At 35.8% G+C, this 14,636-nt stretch overlaps 1 protein-coding gene across 1 annotated transcript; it reads right to left on the bottom strand.

Moving 5' to 3' along the window:
- Positions 1-1,486: 1,486 nt before the first annotated feature.
- bspry (B-box and SPRY domain containing) lies at positions 1,487-8,584 on the bottom strand. The gene is made up of 6 exons (XM_084114882.1): positions 8,060-8,584; positions 6,952-7,050; positions 6,119-6,349; positions 4,828-4,853; positions 4,596-4,720; positions 1,487-2,606 (listed from the first exon to the last, which is right to left on the bottom strand). Exons 1-6 carry the CDS (start codon positions 8,441-8,443, stop codon positions 2,071-2,073), a joined length of 1,401 nt encoding a protein of 466 aa, XP_083971008.1. The 5' UTR covers positions 8,444-8,584; the 3' UTR covers positions 1,487-2,070.
- Positions 8,585-14,636: the final 6,052 nt, after the last annotated feature.

Raw genomic sequence — 14,636 nt, 5'->3', positions numbered from 1 at the left:
GATACAGTATATACTTTTTTTCTTGATATACCCCGAAAGAATGGAAGTGAAATGTGACAACATGCCCCAGGTGGGGTAGCCCAGAGTGGTAGAGAAGGGGTAGCCTACATGGTAACATGATGACAGATTAAAATGCTATCTGATCTAATGAAACAAATATACAAGACAAACTAAAATATTTTCTCAATAAAATACAGTTATTAACTTTTTCATATAAAATAATGGCATTTTTTTAATAATTAAAAATAAACTAATTTTTTGAGTTTGACTACGAACACAGCTATACATAGTTCAAAACATATAATTAGTAGGCTAATTTATGAACATTGACTGTCAGTCTTTATTCACCTTTTTCTCATGTTTTCTCAATAGATTTCATAAAAGTATAGAATAGCATATTTCTAATAGGGGCTCATTGTAACGCAATGCCCTCGCGCAACTGGGATTTAAATCCTGCGACTGTCTTCTGCTAGTTAGTGAAGCATTAAAGAACTATTCAACCGTTAAATGACATATTGGAGATCAAAATAATATCAGATTTGTCTAATTTTAAATAAACACAAAAATATAGATGAAAAATATAGATTGCTATGGTTTAATAAATGTCTATTGATATCTTTAAAAAAAAAAAGAATTTTGGCGCTATTTTTCTCTATATAGTGTTGATATGGCAACTAGTAGCCCTAAATACACTAAGTTTCGTCATGCTAGCATGTGTGGAAGTAAAACAAGTGTGTTACAATATATAAACTCGCTGTTCTCCCTTTTCCAAATGCATATCACCGCATATCCATTATAATAATCATATACACTGCATGAATATGTTGTTATTATTGCATACTGTTATAAACTACAATAGAGTGTAGTGCATCTGCCACTATGTGCACCAACTATAAATAGCATATAACAAATATTTACACTTAGAGCAAAGAAGATACTTATATTTTCACTTAATGTAGATAGCATATTGCAAATACTGCAACATCTTTGTTATTTATTTGTTACTGTAGCATCTTTATCGGTATTTACTAGTGTTAAATAGCATTTAACATGTTTTAAATAGCATTTAACACTATTTGCACTTAGAGCAAATAACACCCCCTTTATTTTCATTTAGGGATACAAAACTATCTTGATCACTAAAGCCAATGTAAACATATGATTATGTTGTTTATAAATACTACATTTTATAAGCGGATCACTAAATTAGATATTGGTGAAAAATTCAAGATGTTTTATAGCATGTAAAAAGAAAAAGTAATATGGGACAGTAATTAACTAATTATACAGGCCACGCCCTTTTGACCAAAAATATAAGAGATGTTTGAGTGAGTGACAGAGAGAGGTAAAAGCATTTTTGCAGCAATGCCTAAACATTGCAATAATTTGAAAAATATAAAAATAATTAAATTAATCTGAAAAACTGAATGACCATCCCAGAATAGCATTTTAAAAACTATTTAAATAAATGAGAGAATGAAAAAATGGTTTAACTATTTCAGTCCACATTTTATTGCATGAATACATAACATAGGCCTACATTATCAGATAAAAGGTCAGAACATAGTTTCCTGCACCACATTTCCCTGCTCTCCTGTGACAGAGCCATGATCTCACGTGGTCACATAAAAACTCAATTTTCATGTTTGAAATGTAAATTTCACAAGAAATGCAGATAATATAGTCAACAATAATTGCACTAATTTTAACACAAACAAAATACTTTGAAAGGGATTAAGAAATCATATTAAAATTAAGTTTCAATAATTTAACATGCATAAATATAAAAATATTTAAATTACATATATGTTGTAGCTCTTTTAAGCAGGTTGGCAAAATCAAGGAATTACTGATTAGCTTCTGATTAATTCGTTTCTTTAAATAATCAAACAGTGTGATTGACACTTTCTCTCCTTACTGCATGTATTGGTCTTCAATGGCACAGATCATTTAAAACATTTTTATTTATTTTTTTAAATATCGTTGGTTCAAATGACATTGCATAACGTTATCAACCATTCCTTCAAGATCTCGAGATCTTCAGATCCCTTATTAACATTCTTCTGGTGTTCAGTGCACTATAGAGATGCTCTGATCAGCCACAGCACAGGCAGCCAGCAGTGGCTCGCTGAAAGCATGTCTGACAACATGCAGCACCGACACAGATTCAGGATCATAGAACAGCAGGGTCTGACTGGGCCAATCCAGCAGCAGTCCTACTCTCTTGAGCTTCTTAGCCACTGCGATACCCACACTGCATCCATCATGACAGAAAGAAAAGTCTTCATCGTAAATCGAGAGCACCCATGATTTTGAGTTGTAGCCCAGCCGTGCGCCATTGCCGGTCCCCTTGCGTTCTATGCTGGCATAGCATACACCCACTTTGAAGGCGGCACTCGTGCCCACGTCAAATAACCAGCTATGAGTACCAGAGGACATGGGAGGGGAGCAGAGGGCGTTTGGCCAGCTGTCGAAGCGCGCCGGGTCATAGGGGTGTAACTGACGCTGACGTTTGGGCAGGAAAGTTAAGGTGTGCTGATCGTTGGAGAGGGAGAGAAGAGGACTGACCGTTTGTTTTTCAAAGTGCAGCATAGTTGAACTGTGGGCTAAAGAAGAGCAGGATATGTTAAGATGATGTTCAGAGCAAGAAAATGAGAAGTTGAATGTAAGGGATGTAGAAAAGTACACTACCAGTCAAAAGTTTTTGATCGGTAAGATGTTTAATGTTTTTAAAAGAAGTCTCTATGCTCACAAAGGCTGCATTTATTTGATTAAAAATACAAAAATAAAAACAGAAATATTGTGAAATATTATTACAATTTAAAACAGCTGTTTTCTATGTAAATAGTTCAAATGTAATTTATTCCTGTGATCAAAGCTGAATTTTCAGCATCATTACTCCAGTCTTCAGTGTCACATGATCCTTCAGAAATCATTCTAATATGATTAGGGTTGGGAACCGAGAACCGGTTCTTATCCAGAACCGGTAGTGTTTTTGAAAAAATACCGGAACCGTGCGAAATTCCTAAGTTTCGGTTCCGAAAACGGTTCTGGTGCGCTGTTGGTGAAGTGCTGGGGAGCTTATCCTTTAACCTCATAAAAATAGTAATGAATAAAGCCCTCGCGCTCCTCAAATAGCCTACGTTTTGCGTCAGATATCAACGGAGAGAGATTCAAACACCCACGCGATCTTATCCTAAATTACAAAAACCTCACCCCTGAACATTCAAATCTGTTTGCGCTGTCGTTGACCCAGAGAGAGCAGTTGTCAATATGAAACAGCTTTACAATCACACAGTATCGATATTTATGTTACAAATATTCAAATGATCACATAAGTACTGAGATAAAAGTTTATTAGAGTAGAAACATAAAATCTGATGCTTCAAAACATAAAAAAAAATGCACGAATGTTTTTTTTGTGTTCAGAATTTACAAAATATGTAATATGTTATTTTTCAAACCGTGTTTTTGTCTTATCCTGAATTACTACATTAAGCCTGCAATAAGCGTTTATACTCGGACTGGCGGATCGCAGCCGCTGCGGAGTAGCGCAAATTTTTTATTTTTTGCAAAAATTGCTTAATAATATGTTGAATTTGTTGACATTACCAGTCTGTTAAACTCATTTTCCCTAATACTACTATTTTTTTATTAGTTGTTTTAATATTTTTTAATGAATGGGAACCGGAACCGGAATCGTTTGGTGGAACCGGAATGGGAACCGGAACCGGAAAATTTCTTACGATTCCCAACCCTAAATATGATGATGTGATGCTCAAGAAACATTTATTATTATTATTAATGTTGAAAAAAATGTTATTTACATTTTTATTTCAGGATTATTTGATGAATTGAAAGTTCAAAAGAACAGCATTTATCTGAAATAGAAAGCTTTTGTAACATTAAACACTATACCGTTCAAATGTTTGGGGTCAGTAAGAATTTTTATTTTATTTTTTGGGGGAAATAAAAAAAATAGAAATCATTACTTTTATTCAAGGATGAATAATTTATTATTCAGGACATTTATAATGTTACAAAAGATTCTATTTCAAATAAATGCTTTTGAACTTTCTATTTCAACATTGATAATAATTATGAATGTTTTTTGAGCATCAAATCCGTATATTAGAATGATTTCTGAAGGATCATGTGACACTAAAGACTATTGATGCTGAAAATTCAGCTTTGATCACAGGAATAAATTACATTTTTAAATATATTAAAATAGAAAACAGTTATTTGAAATTGTCATGATATTTAACAATATTACTGTTGTTTTTGTTTTGTTTTTTTATCAACTAAATTCAGCCTTGGTGAGCAGAAGAGACTTCTTTTAAAAACGTTAAAAATATTACCGATCAAAAACTTTTGAACGGCAGTGTATAATCTAAATGTGCCAATGCCTCAAAATATTACAGTAGGCTACACTTGATTTTATCATGTCACATTGCATATGTTATCAAAATGTAAGCAGGGTATGAGGCTCATTTTGGGGGGTCTGATCATGGATTTACATGTGATATACTGAATCTGTCTTAAATTAAATGTAAATGTAAATTCCACTTATAAAAAATAAAAAGTCCACTTACCAGACGGCCCAAGCAGCAATGCACTGGCCCATAAACCCACCATGAGTTTACTGTCACTGCAGCCTCTGTTCAAACTCAGTTGCTCTGTATCTCTAGGTTCACCAACACCCTCTGCATCCTCAATCCTAGCACAGTCATATACACGATCAATTATCATACCCAGCTTATCTCATTTTGTGTGTTTATTTATTTATGTGGGCTTATTGTTGCATTTATTGCAAATTGAAATTACCTGTCATTAATTTCCTCGTTTGAGCTCTAAAAAATAAAGAACAAAAATACAAAAAAATCAGTGGATTATCTCACAAATGTAATTTAGTCATACAAATATAAATATGTATGTTTTATTAAATGATTATGAACATTTAAATAGAAAAACAATGAACTGAAACTAAAAAACAATGAAATTGATTTAGGAGTGTTGAGTAGGCTACTTTAGATTTTAAGTATTATTTTGGGGAATCAGTCATCTACTCTGTGGAGTACTATTGAAAAAAAAAAGAAAAAAAAAACACTGTACTCTATTTATAACTATGCTCAAATGTCAATTATCTGCTGATGAATTTGATGTGTATCCTAGAACCTTATGCTGTCAGGACAAATTACCTTTAATTTGATTGATAAGTCTGAAAATTGAAGCATTGGGAAATTGTGATTTAACAGGTACTTTAAAGAAATCAGCTCTTCTGGGGTAAATTTCATCAGGAAATGTCCAGGTCATATTTAATCAAAAATCAAAAGGAAAGAAATGGCATTAAGTACATAGAAATACTCCAAATATGATCAGTTTTTCTTTATGTTTATACATTTTGAATAATGTTGACTTATGCTGAATGCGCAAGTACATTAATTAATTGGTAACACTTTACAATAAGGTTCGTTTGTTAACAATAGTTAACTACCTTAGTTAACATGAACTAAGAATGAACAATACTTCTTCAGCATTTATTAATTTCAGTTAATATTAATTATAACATTTACAAATACATTATTAAAATCAAAGGTTGTATTTGTTAACATTAGTTAATGCACAGTGAACTTACATGAACAAACAATGAACAGCTGGATTTTAATTAAAAAACATTAACAAAAATGAATAAATACTGTAACAAATGTATTGCTCATGGTTAGTTCATGTTAGTTAATACATTAACTAATGTTAACTAATGAACCTTATTGTAAAGTGTTACCAATTAATTCAATAACTTCAAATATGTATTCTTCTTACTGGCTCCATATGCAAGCAAGATGATCATACATATTGTGTGAATACATAAAGTGAATGAAGCATTAATTGAGATTTGGATTGTGCCCAAAATTCTCATGGATGTAAGGAAAAAAAATTATAATCTCATAAATCTCCTGAAATTTGGCAAAAAGATTTCACACTCTGTCTTTTGATTTCATCAGTCAGTTTCCTTGTTAATTTCTAATTCTTTAGTATGATGTCTTTGTTGACAAAGTATGTTTGTTGACATAATTTATCAGCACTTTTTACACTCCTGACTTCTTCATTCACTCACCACAAGCATGGCATCTGTGGAGTGTGTGAGTGAGTGCACCAGGCTTGTGCGTGTGTGTGAGAGTTTCTCCAGAGTGTGTGTCCAGTGTGCTCTCTGAGTGAGAAGGCACTGCTCAACACGCTCTTCTTCTCTCTGTATGGCCTCTAGGAGACGCTGCTCCTCTTCCTCCAGAGCCTCACGCACCACTTTCGCCTGAGCCAGCACTCGTTCTCTAGCACTGTTTGCATCAATCTAGCAATTAAATGGCACAAGAGGCAATTACAATAACATATTACACTGTTATAACTACACTTCATCTGAATACCAGGGTCATTAAATAAAAACGGTAACACTTTACAATAAGGTTCATTAGTTAACATTAGTTAATGTATTAACTAACATGAACTAACCATGAGCAATACATTTGTTACTGTCTTTGTTTATCTTTGTCACTGTTGGTTAATAAAAATACAGCTGTTCATTGTTTGTTCATGTTAGTTCAGAGCATTAACTAATGTTAACAAGATTTTAATGAAGTATTAGTAAATGTTGAAACTAATATGAACGAAGATTAATAAATGCTGTATAAGTGCAGTTCATTATTAGTTAATGCTAACTAATATAGTTAACTAATGTTAACTAATGAACCTTATTGTAAAGTGTTACCAAAAAATCATTTGAAGTTACCTTGGCCAAAAATATAATAATATCACAGTCCAATTATGTCCGATAACATAATATTACCATGGTACTGTACATGGTTGCCATTGTGTAAGTTCTGCGGACTCAGTTTATGTAATGCTCTCTCTTTCTCTCTGCATGTTCGGAAGTAGTAAATAAGTGAATTCAGGTACCTGTACAGCTTTCTCTCTTGCTGTAAGCGTGCGGGCAATGAATCGTTCAATCCGCAGGGCTTGCAGCTGCATTTTTTCGCAGACATCCACCAACTGATTCTGTTTAATACAAAGAAGAATAATGATTCCAAGATCACGTAATCGGCATTAAACCAGCAGTTGAATAGTGTGCAGGTGGCAGGAATGTGAAGGAATGTGGATGACCTGAATTTCTCTGTTGTTGAAAAAGTGTCTGAAAGGAGGAAATGTGTCAAGAATTTTCAGATCTGCTGGCCCTCAAAAGTATTTAGAAGCTTCCAAATATGTGAATTTTATTTCAGCTTTGTTTTGTGCATTTTTTTGGTTGAAAATGTTTATGCTATCGAAAATTATTTTGCATTTTATCCAAAATTATATTTTGTTATCTAACGAGTTAAAATACCTTTTCTGGCCACTCTGTATAACAGATGTGTTGATGTGAGCCCTCAGGTTCAAAAAAAGCACCGCAATGAAATACAAAGAATATAATCAGTATTCGATGATGTAAGTAATATAACATCAGTTCTTAAGAATTATTATTTATTTATTTTTACAGTATGGGAAATTTCAGCAAGAAAGACTTCAAATCATGTGTTAGTGAATACAAAATGTGCAATGGAATGCAGTGCAAAAAAACAGTAGCATGGTTACTGCCATCTTATAGCGAAAAGTTTATATTAAATTTTATATGAGGGGATAGGTTTCAATAGCATGGTTACTGCCATCTTTTAGCGAAACGTTTATATCAAATTTTATATGAGGGGATAGATAACTTCAATTGCCCCAAATTGAATACATACATCTGATTGCAGTGATAAAATAAATTTAATGAAGCCGTTTCTTCCTCAATTTTAGTGAGCCTTCAGGTAACTTTGGGGCGTCTGAAACGTACTGACGTAATGAAACTGACCACGCCCTCTATGTGAATATACACACATGCACAAGACTGCTGAAACTCGTAGGCTACATTATTATTCTAACAGTAGAGATATATTTTAAGTGAAGAAATAATGTTTTGTTATGAATTATTTTGTTAATGTTTCATACGTTGAAACCTAATTATTATGTTATTTAACTAATAGTGACTCACCCTTACTACAGTTGCCCGGGTAACCAGCTCTGTCACTGTATGACCCTGACAAGCTCCATCCAACACACATTGCGAGCATTTCAGTCTGCCTTCTGTATTACAGTACAACTGTAGTTCGCATTCATGTTCTGGACACAGTTTCGCTTCTCCTGAAGTTGATACGGAGTCTGTACCGCTGCCTACAGGGGTCTCCACATATTTGCGCACAGGTTTAGTCGGCGATTCTCCATTAACTGTGATATTGGTGTTTAAAAAGAGCTCTTCGCCTTCACTTCTTATTCGATCTTCATGTTTTGGATGGTCGTCCAGTCCAGGGCCAGTCTCCAGGTCATTGACGTGCAAGGACACCGTTGCCAGTTCACAAAGTCTATAGTCCATACTCATTGCACTGAGAGATAATATGTTAAGTTCCTTAGCTGAATAAAATACGATGGGTTCGCCTGGTTTCGCTGATGTATACTGTAAAATACCCGTAGCGCAGGTGTATCCAGTTTTAGAGCCCTGCCTATCGCAGGTGTATAACACGGAAGTGGACTGGTTGTAGAGTGCGCAAGTCTGAAATTAAATTTGTCTGCAGTTGTGGCCACTGGCCTAGTCACTCTCGTGAAACTTGGGACTGTTCTTGCAATATGCTAATTTGTCATCTGATCTTGCATGTAGCATATTGGCTGAAATCAGACAACACTGCTCTTTTAATGTGTAACTCTCCATTCACTAAATAAGCTGTACTGAGTCTATTTGCTACACAGTTCCTACCATAGTTATAGATCACCGTAATCTAAAACATTTCAAATAAAAATAAGATGGTACAATGTAAAAAAAAAAAAAAAAAATGAAAAAAAATGAAATATTAGCCTACTATAGTATTTTTTTTTAAATAAATTCAAGCTATTGGTGTGCAATAGAATTTATTGAGTTACAATATGCTACAGGTGCAGGGGTCCACGAGTTCATGCACTGTACATTTTGTACATGGAGTACAGCATTGTTAAAGGGGTTGCTTTTTGTTAAACAGTGTTAGACTCAAATCTTTGGTATCACTGCAAAGATTCTTTCAAATTTCAATTAGTGACCCTTTTTGAAGTACATTATTAAGCCAGAAGGTGGCAACAACTAGTGTAATCATTGTGATTCCAACTGCAACAAGTTTTAAGCCCCAGTAGCTATGTTTCCATCCTCCTATTTTAATGCGCATTTGGGGATATCACATCAAAAACTGGTGGATGGAAATGCCAAGATGCGAATAAATTAAAAAAATCCAAATAAAAAACGTATGCGCTTGTTTGAGTCCGATATTTTAATAATCGCATAATAATCTACGATGGAAACACATTTACCGAATAAATTCCTGATGCACATCAAAAAAATTATGTGACTTTGCGATGGGACAGCATAACAGGGCAGTCAGGACTAACCAGCGGACTAATCTCTTCTGAAATGCTGTTTTGGTTGTTCTGAAATGCCTGAGCAAAGTCTGTTGCCAAAGTGGTTTGGTATACCGTAATTACCTCCCAAATCTGTCTGACACGACTGTGTTCCCAAACAGCAGCATCTGCCTCTTTTATTATAAACAAAAAGTACTGTATACAGTGGATTCTCCTACTTTTCTTAGTGATATTTAGTGCCAGTTTATCAGGAAGTGACGTTTTTGTTCTCTTCGACTCACTGGATGGAATTAGTGCTTTATTCGCAAGTGTTTCATGTGATATTCCAAATTTGCGCATAAGTTAAATTCACAACTTTGGATAGAAGCATAACTAGTGTTATACTCGTTACTTTGGGCATGCAAAATTTCTGCAGACGCTGCAATGGTTGTAATATGACGTCACACTCTGCAGCATCTTTTTTTTTTTTTAACGAAGGACAATCCTTGGCTGTTTCCGAAATTACCCCCTATACGGTGTAACGGACGGGCCAGCACTGCTGGGGGCCCCGCGAATTAGCACCCTCAAAGCAAGAGCACCCTCAGGTGATATTGTAATAATATCATTGGCGAAACAGATTTGGTAAACACTCAGTGTGTATTTGTGTTTGCGCTCTGGAGAACGTCAAATATTTCTATTTACAACAGTTTTGCAGCGAAGAGCAATGTAGCCAATCACAGACATATCTGTTGATCTCTCGAATGCAATGGCCAGTCAGAGGTGTTTAAGTTAAAATCCATGTACTGCTTAAAACACCTGAGTTTATGTTCAGTGTTGAACACTAGCGAAACCTCTCATTAATAAATAATGTACACGATGTAAGTAAGAGATTCATTTTGCAGTGTAGACAGCTTCATTGATTATAATGGAACTTTGTGAGATCACAATGAACTGAGATTTTTTAGTAATTATAATGGGAGCGCTCTTTACACGCATTTGAGGCTTTTGAAAAAAGAAAAAAAGTTTCGTTTTTCATGCTGCTTAGATGACTGATGGCCAATTACATGCTGCACAGTTTTGGAAGTGACATCCACATATAAATGCAGGCACACGAAGAAGATTAGTTCCAACACAAGATCAGGCTCTGGCTCACTTGTCACGGTGGATGGTCCCTCAACGTCTGCGGGGGGCTCTTGCACATTCTCTGTGGTCGAAGGTGGTAACTTTAGCTGAGTCTGGCTGGGTCCTGGATCAGGGACGGACGCTCTCTGGATGTTGGCTTCTCTCCAGTTCAGACCGGTGGTGTCTGTGAGGTCAATGGGATGGTGAAAGTTCACCCCTATCCAGAACAGTGACTTAAGGGTCTCATCGTCGTAGGGGCTGGGGATGGCGAGACGGAAAAAACTTCCAGTAAAAGACAAAAAATCTGTGCTCTCACGAGCCACCACAGCAAATCGAGTTGCATGATCCATATTAGGTTCGGTCTTCTGTCACAGGGCGGTTGCAGGAAGGCACACGAAGAAGAAGATTAGTTCCAACATGAAGTTTAATAAAGATCAAACAGGCAAACAGCAGACCAAACAGAGAATGAATGTGAGGGATCAAACACAAACTAGGATAATTAATAGAACACAGCTGAAACCAAGAACGCAAATGACGAGCAGGAAAACTGAACAAAGGAACACATGATGAAAATGAAAACAAACTAAAAGTCCATGATAATGCAACTAACAGAACATAGTGGTGACAACATCAGTCATGCCTTCAAGTGATTTTAAAAAAGCTTTTAGGCTACTTGCTTACAGAGGTTGTCGGGAACATTAAACGTCATTACACCGAACAGGAAAAGTCATCCTTGTTGTGTTTATTAAAACGCTCTTGCAAACTTTATAACTCGAACGTTCAGGGAAATTGTTTTTTAAATAAAGACTGAAAGACTTGTCAGAAGCTTTGTGATGGTGACGTTGAGGTCATGTGGCCGTAGTCTTAATGCATTATAGTCCTTCATGTCTATTACGTTCTCAAAATGCTGGCCAGTTGATAATACCTAGAATATCAAAATCAACTGCAGGTGGTAAATCCATTACCTGTTTAGCACCTAAACTTTGGAATAGTCTTCCTAGCCTAGACGCAGGCACACTTTGCCAGTTTAAACCTAGACTACATCTCTTTAACCTGGCATAAACATGACACATTATAATTTTCTGTTATTCATATCTGTTAATAGGCTGCATAAATTAGGTCAACTGGAACAAGGAACACTTCAACACCCGATGCACTTGTCACATAGCAAGAAGAATGGCATCTACGGTAATATTAGTCTGTCTGTCTCATCCTATCTCAAGGTTACCGTAGTCACCCAGATCCGGTCCATATCCAGATAAGATGGTGGACCTGCACCTAGACATGATCAAAACACAGCCCTGAAGGTCAGTCGAGACCGTGTCTACAAGACAATCCCTGTGAAGGCCTCGTTGACACAACAGCCATCGGCACTGATCCACAGCAAAGACCATAAGACCCAGACAGGTCCTCCGCACAGACCCTATGGCCAGCTTTGGCTCCATACTGATGTGACGAATCAATCTTCAAGCAAAAGGAACTGGATGAATATTTGAATGCTACCAATCCGATCTTAATTCTGACTTGTGATGCAGCTTGAATCATAATGACACCGTGTTAATTTACTGGCCAGAGGAGAACTGGCCCCCTGACTGAGCCTGGTTTCTCCCAAGGTTTTTTTTCTCCATTCTGTCACCTGAAGGAGTTTGGTTTCATTGCCACTGTTGCTTCTGGCTTGCTTAGTTGGGGACTTTATATTCAACAATATTATTGTTCTGACTGTACTGACGCTGTTGTATGAGAACTGAACTGAGATGGACGATGACATATTTTTTTGCAGAACTGCTTTATAGATGAAATGAACTAATATTTGATGATCTTTACAACAGAACTGAATCAACACTGAACTGAATTCAGCTGAACAACATTTTGATATGCATCATCTTCCTGGTATCACTGTAAAGCTGCTTTGAAACAATCTGCATTGTATAAAGTGCTATAAATAAAGGTGACGACTTGACTTGATTAGTTTAGTTCATTTATAGCCTACAATTAGCTTTTTTACGTCTGCTGATTGTATTTAGGCTTTGAAAGTCATTATAGTTGTGTTAATTTGTGAAGATTATCATGATGAGAAAAATGTGTAAGAATCATAAACTTTTGTCAGTCACAGAGCTTATTTTCTGCAATAATCCGAAAGCCAATGGAAAACTCCTGCAGCACTATGTAGAACCACAAGAGGCAATCAGTTTGATATACAAGCAATCAATCACAGTTTGTTTTGTACAGTATCATGTTTAGGGGTGTGAAAATGTAATCTCTGTGTCCCTACAGACCTGCTCGTAAAACTCTTGGATGTCTGGTCTATACCATAAACTTCACTTCTGAAAATCCAACATTCAGTTGATTCTGATAAGCACTCAATGTCACAGATGAAAACATGACGGCTTTTTTCTTTCATGAGGGGGTTTAGCAGCTTTGTTTCTAGGAGGACAGTGTTCGGGTCTGTGGGACCCGTTTTCATTTTTTATCAAAAGAAAAATGATACGATTAATTGTTTTTCAACCTCAGACTCATTGGCCTTGGCTCATTTTCTGTGAAGAACATATATCAGAACACATTTTCAATGACCACACACTGTACACCCCCCCTACACATTTATATTACACAAAGGATGTTCGGGTCCACTGGACCCGGGGCTAATAAAAGTGTGGAAATTTTAGGTTCTATGTACCTTTACTCTGTCCACCTCCTGTCAGAGCTGGCTGTTATTGTGTGTGTGTGTTCTTGTATATGGTTTATGAGGACACAAATGTGTATAATGACATGGGTATTACAACGTAAACATAGTTTATGAAGACATCTGTGTCCTCATAAACCAAACGGCTTAAAAAACATAATAAATTGTGTTTTTTGAAATTCAAAAAAGGCCAAAAGTTTTCTGTGATTGGTAGGTTAAGGGGTAGGGTTAATGTAGGGGGATAGATTATACAGTTTGTACATAAAACCATCACGCCTATGGAGAGTCCCCGTAAACCACATAACCAAGTGAGTGTGTGTGTGTGTGCGTGAGTGTGAGTGTGTGTGTGTGTGTGTGTGTTGTGTGTATGCGTGCGTGCATGTGAGAGATAGATTGTGTGTAAGTGTGAGAGAGTGTGAGTGCAAAAGTGAGTTTTGTTTCTACCCCTGCCGTTCCCGCATAAGGTTGCAATTCTTAAATGTGATCTAACAAAGGTAAAGGGAAAATATTATCCATATATGCTGTTTATATTGCTTGTAATTGAGATGAAGTAAACATCTGTTGAGTATTTTAACATAAATTGTTTGATTATGTTGAATTAAAAACCCAAAAATGCAGCGGGTCCACCAGACCCACGAACACTGGCTGAATAACAAAAATATGAACACCACACAAGGGTTAAAGAATGCGACACACACATTTCCCGGAAATTCTGTAGAATTCAACCAATCAGACGATGACTTAGAAACTTCCAAAGTGTTTCCTATTTTGTGAGCCTTATGCATCAGACATTCAACCAACAGTCCTGGCATGATGTCTGAATCTGAATGAATTCCCGCATCTCAACAGATAGTGATATAAGTAGGTTACTTATCACTCAGTGTCCAAATCTGATCACTCGCTTTCATTCACTCATTAAATGGATTACATTAGTGGAGTAATATATAGGGAATTGTGAATGAGGGTATATGGGGGTGATTTTGGATACAGTGATTTTGGATAGTTCAGACTCAGGTGAACGCTATGGCATCACTTTCATGAACGAACTATATGAAGGAGGGCTGTAACTGAAATCCCCCCTTATGAAAGGCTATTTCATGGCCCACATTCAAATGCGGTCACATGCTTCATGAGTTAGTAAATATAAATTGATGAGTGGCACCTTTTGCTCTTTTTTAAATTATTCTTTCTATTATGCTTCAGACCTTGTTCTACATTCTCTTATTTTATTGTTTACATAATTTAACCAATGCAACTTTCTAGCATGTTCATTGTAAATCGTAAATGAACATTTATCTTGATATACACATACACATATACACATACATGTGCATACAATAAAAAAAAATATATATATATATATATATTTACAAAGGGATTCCGAAACGTTTTGTTCACTTAAAAGATTAAT

The sequence above is a fragment of the Abramis brama genome (genome assembly GCF_963993115.1).
Source record: "Abramis brama genome assembly, chromosome: 5".
In the NCBI taxonomy this organism is placed as follows: Eukaryota; Metazoa; Chordata; class Actinopteri; order Cypriniformes; family Leuciscidae; genus Abramis; species Abramis brama.
This window is presented reverse-complemented; position numbering and strand designations above follow the sequence as displayed.